Source organism: Salmo salar, chromosome ssa14, assembly GCF_905237065.1.
Source record: "Salmo salar chromosome ssa14, Ssal_v3.1, whole genome shotgun sequence".
Taxonomy (NCBI): domain Eukaryota; kingdom Metazoa; phylum Chordata; class Actinopteri; order Salmoniformes; family Salmonidae; genus Salmo; species Salmo salar.
The window spans coordinates 3,462,291-3,484,795 of record NC_059455.1 but is presented as its reverse complement, the minus strand read 5'-3'; the positions used below and the strand labels follow the sequence as shown (position 1 = coordinate 3,484,795).

General features: G+C 42.2%; 1 protein-coding gene across 3 annotated transcripts in view; it reads right to left on the bottom strand.

Annotated features, from left to right (window-relative positions):
* myo10 (myosin X) overlaps nucleotides 1-22,505 on the bottom strand; it is a 299,501-nt gene that overhangs the window by 18,902 nt on the left and 258,094 nt on the right. For all 3 annotated transcript variants that reach the window (XM_045693795.1, XM_045693796.1, XM_045693797.1), the window contains 5 exons: nucleotides 15,735-15,774; nucleotides 14,456-15,463; nucleotides 14,121-14,241; nucleotides 13,113-13,356; nucleotides 11,170-11,265 (listed from right to left, as the gene is read on the bottom strand). In XM_045693795.1, coding sequence (XP_045549751.1) covers nucleotides 11,170-11,265; nucleotides 13,113-13,356; nucleotides 14,121-14,241; nucleotides 14,456-15,463; nucleotides 15,735-15,774 — 1,509 coding nt within the window. The remainder of the gene's footprint in view (nucleotides 1-11,169; nucleotides 11,266-13,112; nucleotides 13,357-14,120; nucleotides 14,242-14,455; nucleotides 15,464-15,734; nucleotides 15,775-22,505) is intronic.

Sequence of the window (22,505 nt, the reverse complement as noted above, 5' to 3'; positions counted from 1 at the left end):
AGACCAAGCAACATCAAAATGTTTTAGAGACTGACAGACAGGGTCTGGTAGTTCTCCAGTCCCAGCAACATTAAAATGTTTTAGAGACTGACAGACAGGGTCTGGTAGTGCTCCAGTTCTCCCTGTCAGAATAAGCAACAGAGGACTTGGAAAGCATATCAACTCCTGTAGAAATGGCACTATTGTTATCGTGAGTAACCTAATTTATGTTCCTTTAACTCCGCCTTCTAGTGAGTTTATACAAACTGTCATTCTGTTAGATTGGAGACTGTCAGAAAACATGGTTGTTACGTTAATCATTTGGTTGTTATTCCATTGGTTACCTCGAGGCAGATGCCCGAGGGGCAGAGTGGCCCACACTCATTGAATATGGCACTTTTAAATGTTAAAGCAATCCCTAATAAACCTTTTCTCGTGAATGACCTTATTACTGAGCGCAAAGTCGATTGGATGTTTCTCACTGAAACATTGCTGTCATCAGATTGTAGTGTGCTGCTCTTATTGAAGCCTCCCCTTTGGATTACAGCTTTTCATACTCTATCAGAAAAGTGGAAAAGGCCTCTATTTGTACTAATGCTCTCAGCTGTAAGGTTATTTTTTCTTTTGGTGACTTTGGGTCTTTTGAGCATCATGCTATACTGTTTAAATGTCAGCTACCAGTTCTGACCATAACCCTGTATAGGTCACCAGCACTGCCCCACTTTCTTTACTGATTTATCTGAACTATTCTCTATTGTCTTTGAGAACTATGATAAAATCATTGTGTTAGGCAAATTTTATATTCATGTTGACAAAGAGACTGACTCCAAGGCCATTGAATTCATTAATCTTTTGAGCTCTATGGACTTTAACCAACATGTTACTGGGCCCACTTATAACCATCGTCATACACTGGACCTGGTTATTACCAAGAGGCTTTCTATTCACATATCCTCTATTGTTGATGATGCTTTATCTAATCACCACTGTGTATTTATGACTACCTTGTTGCCCATAGCACAGGGTAATACTGAACGCATTATTAAGAAATGCTCTTACCTCTGAAGTTTCTGCAGATTTTATTGAGTGTATGAACAATACTTCACTACCTATTTTGCCTTCCTCTTGTGATGATTTAGTTGATAACTTTAATAGCAAATTAAGGGCAACCATTGATGCCATAGCTCCAGTAAAGTTGAAAAAGGTCACATCCAAACAGAGAGCCCCTTGGATGAGTGAGCAAACAAATCAATTAAGGATAAATTGCAGAAAGGCAGAGCGGAAGTGGAGAAAGTCAAAATTGCAGGTCTATTATGATATTCTGAGAGATCAACTTGACATAAATAACAAGGCAATTAAAATGTCAGATATAATTCTTTTTCTAACTTGATCACTACTATCCATAATAATTTGAGAGTACTCTTCTCTACCACTGATGGCCTGATAAATACTACCCCCTCAAACCTATGTGAACTTTCCTCCAAATCTAAATGTTATGAGTTTGCGGCATATTTCAGAGATAATATAACCAACATTAGGCTGGGTATCAGTCAAGCAAGACCTGATGAGAAGTTTGATTATTTGTGCCTACCACGCAAAGGCCCTATGTCGTACCCACGGTGACTATTAAAATCTACCCTAACCAGAAACCGTGGATGGATGGCGGCATTCACGCAAAACTGAAAGCGTGATCCACCGCATTTAACCATGGAAAGATGTCTGGAAATATGGCTAAATATAAACAGTGTCGTTTTTCCCTCCACAAGGCAATCAAACAAGCGTAATACAAGGATAAGGTGGAGTTGCAACTCAACGGCTCAGACACGAGACATATATGGCAGGGTCTACAGGAAATCACGGACTACAAAAACAAAAACAGCCACGTCACGAATACTGGCGTCACGCTTCCAGACAAACTAAACACCTTCTTTGCCCACTTTGAGGATAATACAGTGCCACCGTCGCGGCTTGCTAACAAAGACTGCGCCCCCCACCCTCTCCTTCTCAGTGGCTGACGTGAGTAAAACATTTAAACATGTTAACCCTCGTAAGGCTGCTGGCCCAGATGGCATCCCTAGCCGCGTCCTCAGAGCATGCACAGACCAGCTGGCTGGTGTGTTTATGGACATATTTAATCGCTCCCTATCCCAATCTGTTGTCTCCATATGCTTCAAGATAGCTACCATTGTTCCTATACCCAAAAAGGTAAAGATGACTAAATGACTACCGCCCCGTAGCACTCACTTCTGTCATCATGAAGTGCTTTGAGAGGCTAGTCAAGGATCATATCACAGCCACCTTACCGGCCACCCTAGACCCACTTCAGTTTGCATACCATCCTAACAGGAAGGCGCAATAGCGCCTCTTCAAACTCAGGAGGCTGAAGAAATTTAGCTTGTCACCCAAAACTCTGACAAACTTTTACAGATGCACAATCGAAAGCATCCTGTTGGGCTGTATCACAGCCTGGTATGGCAACTGCACCGCCCTCATCTGCAAGGCTCTCCAGAGGGTGGTGCGGTCTGCACAAGGCATCACCGGGGGCAAACTACCTGCCCTCCATGACACCGACAGCACCCGATGTCACAGGAAGGCCAAAAAGATCATCAAGGTGTAACGAGGGTCGTACAAAGGGGACCAAGGCGCGGCGCGTAAAGTGCTCATATTTTACTTGAATGAAAACACTAAATCAAAAAGAACAAAAACGACCGTCAACGGTTCCGTCAGGTTACAAGGAACAAAACAGAAAACAACTACCCACAAAACCCAAAGGAAAAACAGGCTGCCTAAGTATGGTTCCTAATCAGAGACAGCTGCCTCTGGTTAGGAACCATACTCGGCCCAACACAAAGAAATACAACACATAGAATGCCCACCCCACACCCTGACCTAACCACATAGAGAAACAAACCCTCTCTCTCAGGTCAGGGCATGTCACAAGGACAACAACCAATTTAAGAGTACTAGAGAGTGTGTGCCCTCAGGCCTGGATGGAAGCTAAAGTCAATCCGCTACCCAATAATAGTAAAGCCTCGTTTACTGGCTCAAATAGCTGACCAATCAGCCTGTTACCAACCCTTAGTAAACTTCTGGAAAAAATTGTGTTTGACCAGATACAATGCTATTTTACAGTAAACAAATTGACAACAGAATTTCAGCATGCTTATAGGGAAGGACACTCAACAAGCACAGCACTTACACAAATGACTGATGATTGGCTGAGAGAAATTGATGATACAATTATTGTGGGGGCTGTCTTGATAGACTTCAGTGCAGCTTTTAACATTATTGATCATAGTCTGCTGCTGGAAAAATGTATGTGTTATGGCTTTACACCCCCTGCTATATTGTGGATAAAGAGTTACTTGTCTAACAGAACACAGAGGGTGTTCTTTAATAGTAGCCTATCAAATATAATCTCGTTAGCTTCAGGAATTCCCCAGGGTAGCCGTGTAGGCCCCTTGCTTTGTTCAATTTATACTAATGACATGGCACTAACTTTGCGTAAAGCTAGAGTGTCTATGTATGCGGATGACTCAACACTATACACGTCAGCTACTACAGCGACGGAAATGACTGCAACACTCAACAAAGAGCTGCAGTTAGTTTCAGAGTGGGTGGCAAGGAATAAGTTAGCCCTAAATATTTCAAAAACTAAAAGCATTGTATTTGGAAGAAAACACTCACTAAACCCTAAACCTCAACTAAATTTTGCAATAAATAATGTGGAAATTTAGCAAGTTGAGATGACTAAACTGCTTGGAGTAACCCTAGATTGTTAATTGTCATGGTCAAACATATTGATGCAGTAGTAGTCCTAGTTTTGTCGCACCTTGACTACTGTTCAGTCGTGTGGTCAGGTGCCACAAAAAAGGACTTAGGAAAATTGCAATTGGCTCAGAACAAGGCAGAACGGCTGGCCCTTGGATGTACACAGAGAGCTATAATTAATAATATGCATGTCAATCTCTCCTGGCTGAAAGTGGAGGAGAGATTGACTTCATCACTACTTTTATTTATGAGAGGTATTGACATGTTGAATGCACCGAACTGTCTGTCTAAACTACTGGCACACAGCTCGGACACCCATGCATACCACACAAGACATGCCACCAGAGGTCTCTTCACAGTCCCCAAGTCCAGAACAGACTATGGGAGGCACACAGTACTACATAGAGCCATGACTACATGGAACTCTATTCCACATCAAGTAACTGATGCAAGCAGTAAAATTTGATTTAAAAAACAGATTAAAAAAACACCTTAAGGAACAGCGGGGACTGTGAAGCAACAAAAACATTGGCCCAGACACATGCTTACACCTACACACACACACGATAACATATGCACTATACATAGACATGGATTTAGTAGTGTAGATATGTGGTAGTGGTGGAGTAGGGGCCTGAGGGCACACAATATGTTGTGAAATCTGTGAATGTATTGTAATGTTTTAAAATTGTATAAACTGCCTTAATTTTGCTGGACCCCAGGAAGAGTAGCTGCTGCTTCGGCAGCAGCTAATGGGGATCCATAATAAATACAAATACAAACACCACCCGAGCCACTGCCTGTTCACCCCGCTATCATCCAGAAGGCGAGGTCAGTACAGCTGCATCAAAGCTGGGACCGAGAGATTGAGAAACAGCTTCTATCTCAAGGCCATCAGACTGTTAAACAGCAATCACTAACTCAGAGAGACTGCTGCCTACATTGAGACCCAATCACTGGACACTTTAATAAATGGATCACTAGTCACATTAAACAATGCCACTTTAATAATGTTTACATATTTTACATTACTCACATCACATGTATATACCGTATTTTATACCATCTACTGCAACTTGCCTATGCCGCTCGGCCATCGCTCATCCATATACTTATAAACTCAGCAAAAAAAGAAACATCCTCACTGTCAACTGTGTTTATTTTCAGCAAAATAAACATCTGTAAATATTTGCAGGAACATAACAAGATTCAACAACTGAGACATAACTGAACAAGTTCCACATTGAATAATGTGTCCCTGAACAGGGGGGGCAAAATCAAAAGTAACAGTCAGTATCTGGTTTGGCCACCAGCTGCATTAAGTACTGCAGTGCATCTCCTCCTCATGGACTGCACCAGATTTGCCAGTTCTTGCTGTGAGATGTTACCCCACTCTTCCACCAAGGCACCTGCAAGTTCCCGGACATTTCTGGGGGGAATGGCCCTAGCGCTCACCCTCCGATCCAACAGGTCCCAGACATGCTCAATGGGATTGAGATCCGGGCTCTCCGCTGGCCACGGCAGAACACTGACATTCCTGTCTTGCAGGAAATCACGCACAGAACGAGCAGTATGGCTGGTGGCATTGTCATGCTGGAGGGTCATGTCAGGATGAGCCTGCAGGAAGGGTACCACATGAGGGAGGAGGATGTCGACCCTGTAATGCACAGCGCTGAGGCCTACAAGCCCTCAGTTTAGCCTCTCTCAGCCTATTGCGGACAGTCTGAGCACTGATGGAGGGATTGTGCATTCCTGGTGTAACTTGGGCAGTTGTTGTTGCCATCCTGTACCTGTCCTGCATGTGTGATGTTCGGATGTACCGACCCTGTGTAGGTGTTGTTACACATGGTCTGCCACTGAGAGGACGATCAGCTGTCAGTCCTGTCTCCCTGTAGCACTGTCTTAGGCGTCTCACAGTACGGACATTGCAATTTATTGCCCTGGCCACATCTGTAGTCCTCATGCCTCCTTGCAGCATGCCTAAGGCATGTTCACGCAGATGAGCAGAGACCCTGCCATCTTTATTGTGGTGTTTTTCAGAATCAATATAAAGGCGTCTTTAGTGTCCTAAATATTCAAAACTGTGACTTTTAATTGCCTACCATCTGTAAGCTGTTAGTCTCTTAACGACCGTTCCACAGGTGCATGTTCATTCATTGTTTATGGTTCATTGAATAAGCATGGGAAACAGTGTTTAAACCCTTTGCAATGAAGATCTGTGAAGTTTGGATTTGGATTTTTACTAATTGTCTTTGAAAGACAGGGTCCTGAAAAAGGGACGTTTTTTGTTGAGTTTATGTACATATTCTCATTCACCCCTTTAGATTTGTGTGTATTAGGTAGTTGTTGGGGAATTGTGTCACGGTTGTCGTCGGTTAAGGAGGACCAAAACGCAGCAGGTATATGTAAGCTCATCTTGAGGTTTATTAACTCCAAAATGAACACCAAAATAACAAAAGAGAACGAACGATCAACACACAGTCTGGCAAGGCACAAGGCTAAACTCAGAACAATCTCCCACAATTAAACAGACAAACACACCCAACTAATATAGGACTTCCAATCAAAGGCAACACCACACAGCTGCCTTCAATTGGAAGTCCACCCCAATTAACCAAACATAGACATACAACTAACTAGATCAACATAGAAATACGTGAAACTCAAACAGTGCCCAAAAACCCGGAATACTAAATCAAATGCCCTTACTACAAAAACACCACCCTGAACCACATAAAACAAATACCCTCTGCCACGTCCTGACCAAACTACAATACCAATTAACCCTTATACTGGCCAGGACGTGACAAATTGTTAGATTACGTGTTAGATATTACTGCACTGTTGGAACTAGAAGCACAAGCATTTCACTACACTCACATTAACATCTGCTAACCATGTGTATGTGACAATTAACATTTGATTTGGTAGATACAGACATGCTCAGGACAGTGATATCACAACTTAAGCCTTCTACAGTGCAATGCAAAAGTATTCATCCCCGTTGCCATTTTTCCTATTTTGTTGCATTACAACCTGTAATTGAAATGGATTTTTATTTGTACTTCATGTGATGGACATACACAAAATAGTCCAAATTGGTAAAGTGAAATGAAAAAAATTGCTCGTTTAAAAAAAAAAGATATGCATATGTATTCACACCCTTTGCTATGAAACCCCTAAATAAGATCTGGTGCATCCAATTACCTTCAGACATCACATAATTACTTAAATAAAGTCCACCTGTGTGCAATCTAACCGTCACATGATCTGTCACATGATCTCAGTATCTATACATCTGTTCTGAAAGGCCCCAGAGTCTGCAACACCACTAAGCAAAGGGCACCACCAAGCAAGCGGCACCATGAAGACCAAGGAGCTCTCCAAATAGGTCAGGGACAAAGTTGTGGAGAAGTACAGATCAGGGTTGGGTTATAAAAAAATATCAGAAGCTTTGAACATCCCACAGAGCACCATTAAATCCATTATTAAATTATGGAAAGAATATGGCACCACAACAAACCTGCCAAGAGAGGGCCGCCCACCAAAACTCACGGACCAGGCAAAGATGGCATTAATCAGAGAGGCAACAAAGAACCAAAGATAACCCTGCAGGAGCTGCAAAGCTCCACAGCGGAGATTGAAGAATCTGTCCATAGGACCACTTTAAGCCACAACTCCACAGAGCTGGGAGTGGCGAGAAAAAAATCCATTGCTTAATGAAAAAAATAAGCAAACACGTTTGGTGTTCGCCAAAAGGCATGTGGGAGACTCCCCAAACATATGGAAGAAGGTACTCTGGTCAGATGAGAGAAAAATGTTGCTTTTGGCCATCAAGGAAAACACTATGTCTGGTACAAGCCCAACACCTCCCATCACCCCGAGAATACCATCCCCACAGTGAAGCATGATGGTGGCAGCATCATGCTGTGGGGATGTTTTTCATCTGCAGGGACTGGGAAACTGGTCAGAATTGAAGGAATGATGGATGATGCTAAATACAGGGAAATTCTTGAGGGAAACCTGTTTCAGCCTCCCAGAGATTTGAGACTGGGACGGAGGTTCACCTTCCAGCAGGACAATGACCCTAAGCATACTGCTAAAGCAACACTCGTGTGGCTTTGACACTCGTCAAAGCCCAGACCTCAATCCAATTGAGAATCTGTGGTATGACTTAAAGATTGCTGTACACCAGCGGAACCCATCCAACTTGAAGGAGCTGGAGCAGTTTTGCCTTGAAGAATGTGCAACAATCTCAGTGGCTAGATGTGCCAAGCTTATAAAGACATACCCCAAGAGACTTGCAGCTGTAATTGCTGCATAAGGTTGCTCTACAGAGTATTTACTATAGGAGAGGTGAATAGTTATGCATGCTCAAGTTTTCTGTTTTTTTTTGTCTTATTTCTTGTTTGTTTCACAATAAAAAAATGGTGCATCTTGAAGGTGGTAGGCATGTTGTGTAAATCAAATGATACAAACCCCCCCCAAAAAATCAATTTTAATTCCAGGTTGTAAGGCAACAAAATAGGAAAAATGCCAAGGGGTGAATACTTTCGCAAGTCACTGTACCTGCCTTCTCTTGATTATTGTCCAGTCATGTGGTTGAGTGCTGCAAGGAAAGACCTAGTTAAACTGCATCTGGCCCAGAACAGAGCGGCACGTCTTGTTCTTCATTGTAATCAGAGGGCTGATATAAATACTATGCATGCCAGTCTCTCTTGGCTAAGAGTTGAGGAGAGACTGACATCACTTCTTATTTTTATAAGAAACATTAATGTGTTGAAAATCCCAAATTGTTTGCATAGTCAATTTACACACAGCTCTGACACACACACTTACCCCACCAGACCTGACACCAGGGGTCTTTTCACAGTCCCCAAATCCAGAATAAATTCAAGAAAGCGTACAGTATTATATAGAGCCATTATTGCATGGAACTCCGTTCCATCTCACATTACTCAAATAAACAGCAAACCTGGTTTCACAAAACAGATAAAGCAACACCTCACGGCACAACGCCTTTCCCCTATTTGACCAAGATAGTTTGTGTGTATGTATTGATATGTAGGCTACGGTGCCTTGTGTAAAAATGTAATCATTCATGTAGTTCTTTCCTTGAGCTGTTGTCTATTAATGCTAAGTATTATGTCATGTTTCATGTGGACCCCAGGAAGAGTAGCTGCTGCTTTTGCAACAGCTAATAGGGATCCTAATAAAATACCAATTCTCGATCCTATCCCCACCACCTTCTACAAAACAGATTTAATTGCATATCTGAAGAAGTGCAAGCTATTGTTAATCACTCACTGTTCACAGGCACTTTCCCCAATGCACTAAAAACTGCTATGGTGAAACCCCTTCTGAAGAAAAGTAATCTAGAGTTAGCAAGTTTTGGAGAATCTCCAACCTTCCATTCTTTATGCAAAATTCTGGAGAAATTGGTTTTCAAACAGCAAAATTATTTTAAGTGCCAACTGTAATTAAACATGTTTTATTCCAATTTGATTTTCAAGCGCCCCACAGCACCGAGACTGCCTTATTAAAGGTGGTAAATGATCTTAGAGCCAACACAGATGCAAAACAGCTCTTTGTCCTTGTACTCTTGGATTTAAGTGCTACATTCAACATTGTTGACCTTGATGTCCTCCTGGACAGACTGAAGAAGTGGTTTGGCCTCTCCGATCCAGTTCTAAATTGGTTTAGGACCTATTTAACCGGTTGAGAGTTTTTTGTCAACCTTGGTGAACATAACTCAGAGAAAACAAGGTTCGATTTTGGGTCTGGTACTGTTCAGTTTCTATATGTTACCCCTTGGCAGCATTATCAGAAAGCACAACATTGATTTTCGCTGCTACCCAGATGATACACAACTTTACATTTCTGTGTCACCAGAGGATTTTAGCTCTACGGATAAATTATTAGACTGTATTAGTGATTTAAATACTTGGATGGCTCACAACTTCCTTCAGCTGAATCAAGACAAGACCGAAGTAATTATTGTTGGAGCCAAAGCACAGAGAGAGAATCTGGCTGCATATTTTATTCACGGGCAATAAAAATAAAACATCAAGTAAAAAACCAAGGTGTTATTTTAGATTCTGAACTAAATTTCCATTCATACATTAGGAATGTGACCAAAATAGCTTTTTATCACCTGAGGAACATTGCCATGGTGCGGCTGTTTCTATCTCAGGGTGATACAGAGAGACTAATCCATGCTTTTATTACAAGCAGGCGTGACTGTTGTTATGCCCTCCTGTCTGGTCTACCTGTCACGTCCTGGCCAGTATATAAGGTTAATTGTTTTGTAGTTTGGTCAGGGCGTGGCAGGGGGTATTTGTTTTATGTGGTTCGGGGTGGTGTGTTTGTGTAAAGGGTGTTTGATTTAGTAATTCCGGGTTTTGGTTTATGTTTAGTTAATTCTATGGTTAGTCTAGGTTGTGTGTTTCTATGTTTGGTTGATTGGGGTTGGGACTCTCAGTTGAAGGCAGGTGTTGTCTATCTGCCTTTGATTGAGAGTCCCATATATTAGGGTGTGTTTGTATGTGTGATTTTTGGGTGATTATTCTGTGTATAGCCTTGTGCCTTACCAGACTGGTTATTTGTCGAGTGTTCGTTTTTTGTGTTTTGTATGTTCATTGTTGAGATTAATTAAAAATCAAGATGAGCATTCACGTACCTGCTGCGTATTGGTCCACATTTTCTGATGACGATTTCGCATTATCGTCAGAAGACGAAGACAACTGTGACACTACCCAAGAAAGCCATTGGTCAACTGCTGCAGCACGGGTACTGACCAAGATCAGACGGAGAGCACACATTACCCTGGTTTTAAGGTCTCTGCACTGGCTGCCTGTGAGTTTTATAATTCGTTTTAAGATTTTTCTATTGGTTTTTAAATCACCCCAATACATGTCAGACACAATTAAAAAGTTATGTACCCAGTAGGTCCCTCAGGTCCTCTGGGCTTTTAACTATCCCAAACCCTAGGACCAATAGGCATGACAAGGGAGCCTTTAGTTATTATGCCCCCAGCCTTTGGAATAGCCTGCCAGAGAACCTGGGGGGGGCTGAAACTGTGGACATATTTAAAAGAGACCATAATACTTTTTAGCTTTGCTCTTCCTTAGGGTGGTTTTTAGTCATTCAGTTTTTGTAATTCTTTTGTTTTTATCTTAAGTTTGTTGTGTAGTAAATATTTCAGCTTTTGTTTTCATTGTTTTTTATTATAATTGTTTCCTGTGAAGAACATTGCGTTGCATTCCATATCTGAAATGTGCTGTATAAATAAAGCTTGATTTGATTTGTTTTGATATGGGCAGTTGAATGGCTTGGTCTCTACTTGGTCAATAACCGATCCTAGTAGATGACCATGCACATGTACACACACACACACACACACACACACACTAGACTTGCCTGGCATCCTCAGCGGTCTCAGCAATAAGGTGGTAGGTGCGCTCTGGCATGATGATGTCGATTCCGTTCTCCTTGCCTGTGTTGTCCACAATCTCTCTGCAAGATAGAAGTACATCAATCTAGATCAGTTCCCTCTCTTCAGATATAAAACCTAGAGACAAAACCCCAAACTAGCCAGATAGGCATTAAGAAAGACAGCTTTGTATAATATGTTCTTCTATTTAAATACTCTAAAATGTATCCTTCCTTCCTCCGATCTTTGAGGAAATCACTGATCTAATATGATTTGATAGGAGCAAGGTTTTCACTGTGTCAATAAACATGTCAAGTAAGATCACTGGAAAAATTGGTGTTTGACCAGATACAATTCTATTTCACTGTAAACACATTGACAACAGAATTTAAGCATGCTTATAGGGAAGGACACTCAACAAGCACAGCACTTACACAAATAACTGATGATTGGCTGAGAGAAATTGATGATAAAATTATTGTGGGGGCTGTCTTGTCAGACTTCAGTGTGGCTTTTGACATTATCGATCATAGTCTGCTGCTGGAAAAACATATGTGTTATGGCTTTACACTCCCTGCTATAATGCGGATAAAGAGTTACTTGTCTAACAGAACACAGAGGGTGTTCTTTAATGGAAGTCTCTCAAACATAATCCAGGTAGAAGCAGGAAATCTTCAAGGTAGCTGTGTAGGCCACTTGCTTTTTTCCATCTTTACTAATGACATGCCACTGACTTTGAGTAAAGCTAGAGTGTGTATGTATGCGGATGACTCAACACTATACATGTCAGCTACTACAGTGACTGAAATGACTGCAACACTCAACAAAGAGCTGCAGTTAGTTTCAGAGTGGGTGGCAAGGAATAAGTTAGCCCTAAATATTTCTAAAACTAAAAGCATTGTATTTGGAACAAAACACTCACTAAACCCTAAACCTCAACTAAATCTTGTGGAAATGTAGCAAGTTGAGATGACTAAACTGCTTGGAGTAACCCTAGATTGTTAACTGTCATGGTCAAACATATTGATGCAGTAGTAGCTAAGATGGGGAGAAGTATGTCTATAATAAAGCGATGCTCTGCATTCTTAACAACACTATCAACAAGGCAGGTCCTACAGGCCCTAGTTTTGTCGCACCTTGACTACTGTTCAATCGTGTGGTCAGGTGCCACAAAAAAGGACTTAGGAAAATTGCAATTGGCTCAGAACAAGGCAGAACGGCTGGCCCTTGGATGTACACAGAGAGCTATAATTAATAATATGCATGTCAATCTCTCCTGGCTGAAAGTGGAGGAGAGATTGACTTCATCACTACTTTTTTTATGAGAGGTATTGACATGTTGAATGCACCGAACTGTCTGTCTAAACTACTGGCACACAGCTCGGACACCCATGCATAATCCACAAGATATGCCACAAGAGGTCTCTTCACAGTCCCCAAGTCCAGAACAGACTATGGGAGGCACACAGTACTACATATGGAACTCCATTCCACATCAAGTAACTGATGCAAGCAGTCAAATTTGATTTAAAAAACAGATTAAAAAATACCTTAAGGAACAGCGGGGACTGTGAAGCAACACAAACATTGGCACAGACACACACACACACACACACACACACACACACACACACACACACACACACACACACACACACAATACATAGACATGGATTTAGTAGTGTAGATATGTGGTAGAGGTAGAGTAGGGGCCTGAGGGCACACAGTGTGTTGTGAAATCTGTGAATGTATTGTAATGTTTTTAAAATTGTATTAACTGCCTTAATTTTGCTGGACCCCAGGAAGAGTAGCTGCTGCTTCGGCAGCAGCTAATGGGGATCCATAATAAATACAAATACACTGTTTACCTCAAGGAAGGGCAGCAGGAAGGATGCATTTTAACATAGCCCTTATATAGTTCACTCCTTACTTGGCTGCATGCATGTCCAGCATGCCCTTCATCTTGTCCTCGCCGTCTTTCTCGAAGTACATGAGCTTGCTCTGGCGCAGGACGAACCAGCGGCGCTTCCAGTTGCGGCGTGACAGCGTTGAGGAGCCGCCACCCTTCTTGTGGAGCCAGCCCTGCTTCAGGGCCTCCTGCTTAGCGCGGAACCACAGGAAGGTCTCGTCCTTCAGCACGCACCAACGCCGCTTCCACGTGTTCATCAGGCCACCTGGGGTAGAGAAGGGAGAGAGAGGGGGAGATGTTAGGCATTGGAAATTATTAAATTAAAGTGTAGAGGTAAGACCGTGTGGCTGCAACACAGTCAAAGAGATTAACATCCATTAAAGTTCAATGGTCATTTCAATTAAAGCTATTTCCCCATTGATTCTTCAACAAAATAACTTGGAATATAAACCAGAAACAAATGATTGAGTTTCAATGAAAAAACATTTAATATGTTCATACAATATTAAAGAGTAAGGGCAAGTGACAGGGAATGTGGAAAAAAAGGAACACAGGAGCACAGGAAAAAAAAAAAAAATGTATGAAATGTATGCATTCACTACTGTAAGTCGCTCTGGATAAGAGCGTCTGCTAAATGACTAAAATGTAAATGTAAATGGAATGAGAGAGGAAAGGACATAGAGCTAGAAAGAAAATGAGAGTGAAGGGGAGAGAAGGGACAACGTCACAACAAGCACAAGCAACTGCTCCTCTGACCCCCTAAAGAGAGATGGTGTGATGGGGATAGAGGGAGAGAGAGGGATAATGGTGAGCAGTGAGTTGGAAAGACCCCCATGCACTCATTTTGCCAATATGGAGGAACACTGCCGTGCTCTTCCCAAATGCCTGCAGTGCAACCTAGTGGTAAATTGTAATAATGGCAAAGTGTGACTCAGTGAAAAGTAAACACCTGATTCAACTAACCATGGGTTTGATGACTAGTTTATCAATTAGTTGTGTTAGTGCTGGGCTAGAACAAAAATGTGTTACCTTTGATGTGGAGGAAGCTGTGAAAGTATGGCAGTGTGACACAACTATAGACCGAGTCTCGTCGGTAGGACAGCTCGTCGTCCATGTCGAACCTGTTGAAATCGTCCTCGCTGTCCTCAAACTGAGCAGAGAGAGGGAAAAAGAGAGAGCGAGAGAAAGAGAGAGATATTGAAAAATATTGCGATAAGAGACAGAGGTTTAACATAAACATGTTATTATGTCAACATCATAAGTAAAATATGTCTTGGTTTCACTTTTACTGATGAAAACCATTAACCATATTATTGCTTCGACCCCTGAACTAGGTTGTGATGTCACCCACAGCTGGTACCCACCGATGATTGGGCCCCGTCCGAGCTGAAGCGATAGGTCCCCGAACTGTTGTAGGTGCCCACAGAGCCGTGGTAGTCAGGTGACCACTGCCCTTTGCAGGGTTGTGAGAACGCCATGCTGCCACTGGACACTACGGCCCCCTCATCATAGTCATCCTGGTCATAGTCCGAGTCTTCATCCGGAGGAATGAGCTCGACCAGATCATCGGACTGGGCCTCCGAAACCTGGGGGTGGCAGTAGACCAAGTCCCCGCCAGAGGAGGCGCTGTGGCAGGCTTGAAATTGCGGCGGCAGGGGCAGCGGCTGGTGGAGTAGTGTATTTGGTGGCAGGAGTGGGATCTGCATTCCGTCATTAGCGTACGGGTCCTCCTCGGATGAGTCGTCACTGGTGCGGATGCCACTGGTGCGCTGGCCGTCTGAGTGGCCATGCTCGCTGGGGTTGGGTGAGTCCTTGTATCCCTCATCATCGGCGCCAAAGCCTTCGTCCACCTCTTCCTCCTCGCCCTCATCCCTCTCTCCACCTACCTTCTCCTCCTCCTCCACGCCCAGCGAGCACTCAATATTGCGCACGCACTCATCAATCTCGTCGAAGTTGAGCGACTCCAAGAACTGCTGGGCGGCCTTGCACGCCTCGTCCTCCAGGCGCTGCAGCTCCTGGTCACGGAGGGTCTGCAGACGGTGGAGGGAGGCCTCGGTCAGGGACAGCTCCTGCTGCTCCTTCTGCCGCTGAAGCTCTTGGATCTCCCGCTCCAGACGTAGGATCTCCTCCACCTGCGAGGCGTCCTGGGATGCGTCCTGGGGCCGCACCGCCTCTTCGGAAAACTCCTCCGTAGAGATCTCTTCGAACATTTTGCAAGACTCTATTTCATTCAGCTGTTGCTGCACTGCCTGAGTTGCCGGCAATGTTGCTTGTTGTGTCTGTGTATTTTTCTGTGTCTGTGTTTGTGTCTGAGTCAGAAGGTATAGCTCTTGGGCCCGATGGAGGTCCTCAACCTTCCTGGCTTTCTCTGCCTATGGAGAAAGAAAAGAGAGCGCAAAAACTAATGTTTCGAGAGAGACTGGTACTGAGAGTGGTCAGCAAGCTATTAAACAAAAGGCAACTAAGACAGAGAGAGATAGCACAACACAAAGCGCAGTGGCAAAATGTTTACCTCGGTTTTATCCAACAGGCACCGAGAGTGAAAGACAATCATGCAACATGCATTGAGAAAGGGGTGATACTATAAAGCCAATTTAGAAGCAAATCCTAAATGAATGTTATGTGATTAATAGATACTCTTACATATTGTGCTTGCCATTCAGCCTCCAGCCTCTTCTTTTCCCTATAATAAAAAAACACACAGAAAACAGCGACATCATGTCATGTTACATATTACCACGCATTTCATGTGTGCATTTTTTGTATTTACATGGCTCATTTGAAAAAGAAACCTTGGTCTAAACATTACTCCCTAACAAAATAAAGGTGAAAAAATATATAAACAAAATAAACAGTATTATAACTTGCTCGCTAGCCTAGCTTCCTAACAATGTCATACAATGTCATACCACATATAGAACAATGAGACAGATATTTCACCGGATGTATAAATGTGAAACATCCACTTGGCGTTTTGACTCACTACCAAATATAGTGATAAGAGGAAGCCCAGTGGCCGGCAGTGGGAGAAGATGGAGCAAGATGGATTTTGGCCGACATTCTGCACATTTTCTAATCGATGAAACATTTAATCTCAATAACTAGAATATGTTACGAACAGAGTGGACTAAGTTTTGTAGACTTTACCCTTTGCCAAAGTTGAAAAAATTGCTTTCTTTAGAAGAAATGCAATGGGGGATTGAGTTATTGGACATGCGCCCTTCACAGAGTATAGTTATACAAATCTTTGGTCATACTCTTTTTGACCAGACAGCATCAGATAGATGGGCTACACATACTGAGACAGAGGGGTGCTGTTTTGCTCACTCGGATGCTTTCTCCAGTGAGATACATTCAGCCTCTTGCGAATTGAAGGAAAAGTATAAAACACAAAAGATACATTATTATTTGATTTTTCTGGCTACATTTTTGGGGGAAGCCTGGCTTCCCTTGGCATCCATGAATACACGTCACTGGTGTGTTTACAAGAAGGATATAACTTCTACTGTAGTTTTCTCTGTATTATGGAGGCTTAGTTGATTGTTCATGCAAGACAAAGTCTAAATTGGAGAAAAGTAAGAAGGGAATGGTGTGGGTGATGGATTGATGTCTGCTGGGGGTGGGTATTGTGTGTGAAGGTTAGAAGGAATGATTTATTGACATGAGAGGGGTGGGTCGATATAGTACCTTGTTTGAGTGTGTATTGATGGGGACAAGGTAGTAAAATGTTAGCTAATTACTGACTACTGTGTTTCCTACAGACTAACCCTGCTGCTGATGACCTTGACAGCAGCTTCAGTAGTACAGAGCCTGTAGACCCATTGGATGAAAGCCTTCAGCCAAGAACAAGCGCAAGCTCAACATCATCTGACTTTGAAACATGCCAGCACAGCCAAAGGTATTTATCCCCAATACACTAAACTAAACTTGTCTACATGACAAGTGCTCCTTAAACTTTCAGTCCCTTGCAGTCAGTTCTTTGGCATGGGAGAGAGTGGAAATTAGTATACTCTTCTAGCCTATTTACTCTACTGTTGGCAGTGCTTTTCTACTCAACAGCACAACTGTAGGTGCTCATACACAACAATGCACGACTAGACTGTCTACAAGTCAAACCCCCCTCAAACTTGGCATATCTTTGCTAATAGCTCATCTCAATGCCTCATTATTGACTCTGACTGTAAGAAAACACAAAGCAGTCTACTGTACCCTTTTTTGTTTACAGATGAACATGGTTATACATCCTCATGATAAGTCGTCATGTTTTACACATCCTCATGATCAGCCTTCATGTTTTACACATCCCCATGATCAGTCTTCATGTTTTACACATCCTCATGATCAGCCTTCATGTTTTACACATCCTCATAATCAGCCTTCATGTTTTACACATCCTCATGATCAGCCTTCATGTTTTACACATCCTCATGATCAGCCTTCATGTTTTACACATCCTCATGATCAGCCTTCATGTTTTACACATCCTCATGATCAGCCTTCATGTTTTACACATCCTCATGATCAGCCTTCATGTTTTACACATCCTCATGATCAGCCTTCATGTTTTACACATCCTCATGATCAGCCTTCATGTTTTACACATCCTCATGATCAGCCTTCATGTTTTACACATCCTCATGATCAGCCTTCATGTTTTACACATCCTCATGATCAGCCTTCATGTTTTACACATCCTCATGATCAGCCTTCATGTTTTACACATCCTCATGATCAGTCTTCATGTTTTACACATCCTCATGATCAGTCTTCATGTTTTACACATCCTCATGATCAGTCTTCATGTTTTACACATCCTCATGATCAGCCTTCATGTTTTACACATCCTCATGATCAGTCTTCATGTTTTACACATCCTCATGATCAGCCTTCATGTTTTACACATCCTCATTATCAGTCAATGTCTTTCCAGGAGACTTGCAGTAAAAACAATTATTCTGCAAGAGGTTGAAGCAGTGGGTGGAGAAGAAAGTGTACAAGAGGCTTGTCCACCTGGCTGTGGAGTGCAGAAAGGACAAAACGGTTGTCTACAAGAAGCCAGGGTCACAGCCCCCCAAACTCAACATCCTTGCCAACATCGCCACAGTGCCAAAGCTTGCTAAACCAGCTGCCATTACACAACACAAGAAAAGCATTCTGGAACCTGCCTGGAACATTTAACCAACACAACATCCTATCATCGGATGGGGCCACAGTGTCTCCTGACCCCTCCTTTCTCAGCCTCCAGTATTTATGCTGCAGTAGTTTATGTGTCGGGGGGCTAGGTTCAGTCTGTTATATCTGGAGTATTTCTCCTGTCTTATCCGGTGAATTTAAGTATGCTCTCTCTAATTCTCTCTTTCTCTCTTTCTTTGTTTCTTTGTTTCTTTCTTTCTTTCTTTCTTTCTTTCTTTCTCTCTCTCTCTCTCAGGACCTGAGCCCTAGGACCATGCCTCAGGACTACCTGGCATGATGACTCCTTGTTGTCCCCAGTCCACCTGGCCGTGCTGCTGCTCCAGTTTCAACTGTTCTGCCTGCAGCTATGGAACCCTGACCTGTTCACTGTCATTACTATTATTTGACCATGCTGGTCATTTATGAACATTTGAACATCTTGGCCATGTTCTGTTATAATCTCCACCCGGCACAGCCAGAAGAGGACTGGCCACCCCTCATAGCCTGGTTCCTCTCTAGTTTTCTTCCTAGGTTTTGCCTTTCCATGGAGTTTTTCCTAGCCACCGTGCTTCTACACCTGCATTGCTTGCTGTTTGGGGTTTAAGGCTGGGTTTCTGTACAAAGCTGATGTAAGAAGGGCTATATAAATACATTTGATTTCATATACAGTTAGACTTATATTATGCTGTAGTATAATATAGAATGCCTAGTATGCTCACAACTTCATTGTGGTATAGATATTTCTATCTGTTGTACATATGTATATAATGGTGTTTAATATATTTTTACTGACAAGTGACTAAATGATTCCAGTTGCATCAGAAACCAATAGTGTTGACTTAACCTTCTTGATCCATTCATTGTGATATTCATGAAAAGTATTTGGATAAACTAGCTTCAGTCTTACTGCTTAAACAAATGGTGCAGGGAGTTGATGTATCATTTAAACACATTTGTTGGCAAGTAAACATGTTTTAATAAAACAGCTAGTCTGCCAATATAGCAAATAAGTAGACATGGCTTGTATTCAAGACCAACTTGACTTGCTCTGGTGACTGAGGTGAGTTTACACAGCAGTATGCAGGAACAGTTATAGCACTGAATGACATACAGTGCCTTCAGAAAGTATTCATACCCTTTGACGTGTTCCACATTTTGTTGTGTTACAGCCTGAATTCAAAATGATGAAATAAAATGTTCTCACCCATCTACATACAATACCTCATAATGACAAAGTGAAAACAACTTTTTAGAAATCTTAGCAAATGTATTGAAAATGAACTACAGAAATATCTCATTTAAATAAGTATTCACACCCCTGAGTCAATACATGTTAGAATAACCTTTGGCAGTGATTACAGCTGTGAGTCTTTCTGGGTAAGTGTCTAAGAGCTTCGCACACCTAGACTGTACAATATTTGCACATTATTCTTTAAAAAACTCTTAAAGCTCTGTCAAGTTGGTTGTTGATCATTGCTACACAGCCATTTGCAAGTCTTGCCATATGTTTTCAAGCCAATTTAAGTCAAAACTGTAAGTAAGTCACTCAGGAACATTCAATGTCGTCTTGGTAAGGAACTCCAGTGTATATTTGGGCTTGTGTTTTAGGTTACTGTCATGCTGAATGGTGAATTTGTCTCCTAGTGTCTGTTGGAATGCAGACTGAACCAGGTGTCCCTCTAGGATTTTGCCTGTGCTTAGCTCTATTCCATTATTTTTCATCCCCTAGTCCTTGCCGATGACAAGCATACCCATAACACGATGCAGCCACCACCATGCTTGAAAATATGAAGAGTAGTATTCAGTGATGTGTTGGGTTTGCCAAAAACATAATGCTTTGTATTGATAACATAACGTTTATTTCATTGCCGCATTTATTGTAGTTTTACTTTAGTGCCTTATTGCAAACAGGATGCATGTTTTGGAATATTTTTATTCTGTGGAGGCTTCCTTCTTTTCACTTTGTCATTTAGGTTAGTATTGTGGAGTAACTACAATGTTGTTGATCCATCCTCAGTTTTCTCCTATCACAACCATTAAACCCTGTAAATGTTTTAAAGTCACCATTGGCCTCATAGTGAAATCTCTGAGTGGTTTACTTCCTCTTCAGGTTTACTTCCTCTTCGAGTTAGGAAGAACACCTCTATCTTTGTCGTGACTGGGTGTATTGATACACCATCCAAAGTGTAATTAATAACTTCACCATGCAGATAATACAGAGATGAGGTAGTCATTCAAAACTCAAGTTAAACACTATTATTGCACAGAGCGATTCCATATAACTTATTATGTGACTTGTTAAGCAAATTTTTACTCCCAAATGTATTTAGGCTTGCCATAACAAAGGGGTTGAATACTTATTGACTCAAAACATTTCAGCTTTTCATTTGTAATTAATTTGCCTAAATACATAATTCCACTTTGACATGATGGGATATTGTGTATAGGCCAGTAACACAACATATCAATTTAATCCACTTTAAATTCAGGCTCTAACAAAAAAGTAATGGGGTGTGAATACTTTCTAAAGGCACAGTACAAGAAAAATATAGTACTAATGCTTAATAATAAATACTACACAGTGCATGTCAAAGCAAAAACATTATCCATGAGGTCGAAGGAATTGTAGATCTCCGAGACAGGATTGTGTCGAGGTACAGATCTGGGGAAGGGTACCAAAACAATTCTGCAGCATTGAAGATCCCCAAGAACACAGTGGCCTCCATCATTCTTAAATGGAAGAAGTTTGGAACCACCAAGAGTCTTCCTACAGCTGGCCGCCTGGCAAAACTGAGCAATAGGGGGAGAAGGGCCTTGGTCAGAGAGGTGACCACGATGGTCACTCTGACAGAGCTCTAGAGTTATTCGGTGGAGATGGGAGAACCTTCCAGAAGGACAACCATCTCTGCAGCACTCTACCAATCCTGGCCTTTATAGTAAAGTGGCTAGAGCCACTCCTCAGTAAAAGGTACATGACAGAACGCTTGGAGTTTGCTAAAAGGACTCTCAGACCATGAGAAACAAGGTTCTCTGGTCTGATGAAACCAAGATTGAACTCTTTGGCCTACGGTGAAGCATGGTGGTGGCAGCATCATGCTGTGGGGATGTTTTTCACCGGCAGGGACTGCGAGACTAATCAGTATCGAGGGAAAGATGATCGAAGCAAAGTACAGAGAGATTTTTTTATGAAAACCTGCTCCAGAGTGCTCAGGACCTCAGACGGGGGCGAAGGCTCACCTTCCAACAGGACAAAGACCCTAAGCACACAGCCAAGACAACGCAGGGGTAGCATCGGGACAAGTCTAGGAAGGTCCTTGAGAGGCCCAGCCAGAGCCGGGACTTGAAAAAGATCGAACATCTCTGGAGAGACCTGAAAATAGCTGTGCAGCAATGCTCCCCATCCAACCTGACAGAGCTTGAGAGGATCTGTAGAGAAGAATGGGAGAAACTCCCCAAATACAGGGGTCCCAAGCTTGTAGCGTCATACTCAAGAAGACTCGAGGCTGTTATCACTGCCAAAGGTGCTTCAACCAAGTACAGAGTAAAGGGTCTGAAGTCTTATGTAAATGCGACATTTCAGTTTATTTTTTGTTTTTTAGGGGCAAAAATGTCTAAAAACCTGTTTTTGCTTTGTCATTATGGGGTATTGTGTGTAGATTGATGATACATTTTTTTTGAATACATTTTAGAATAAGGCTGTAACGTAACAAAATGGGGAAAAAGTCAAGGAGTCTGAATACTTTCCGAATCCACTGTACTTGCATATGGTGTGTTTGGGTGGTGCAGTGAGGTGTTCGGAGTCACTTTGATACAAGGGAGGGGAGTTTGTTATTATGGAACCTTTCACAACTCCTCTTGAGAGTCATCAACTTATTTGTATCCAAGCAGTACTGTCTATGAGAGGAAGACAAAAACGCTATTACACATTTATGGGCAATCGTTGTGTACGGTCTGCATTCCTACTGTAGCAGCGTTTTGTAGAATATGAGAATATGAGAATATGACACAAATATGTGTCACAAAGCCAAAGTAATTCCTTTACTCTCCGCCATCATCATCAAAACATTTCTCCAGCTTTGCTCATTGAGAGTCACTAAGGCAAGCTAGGCTAGTTCGCTAGCTAGCTATAACGTTAGACTACAGTACATTTTAGATATAGAAAACAGCACAGCTAGCTAGCTAGGCTTGTTGTGGTTCTAGCATGCCCTGTTATGGCCAAATCGATCACCAAATTGTTCTGTA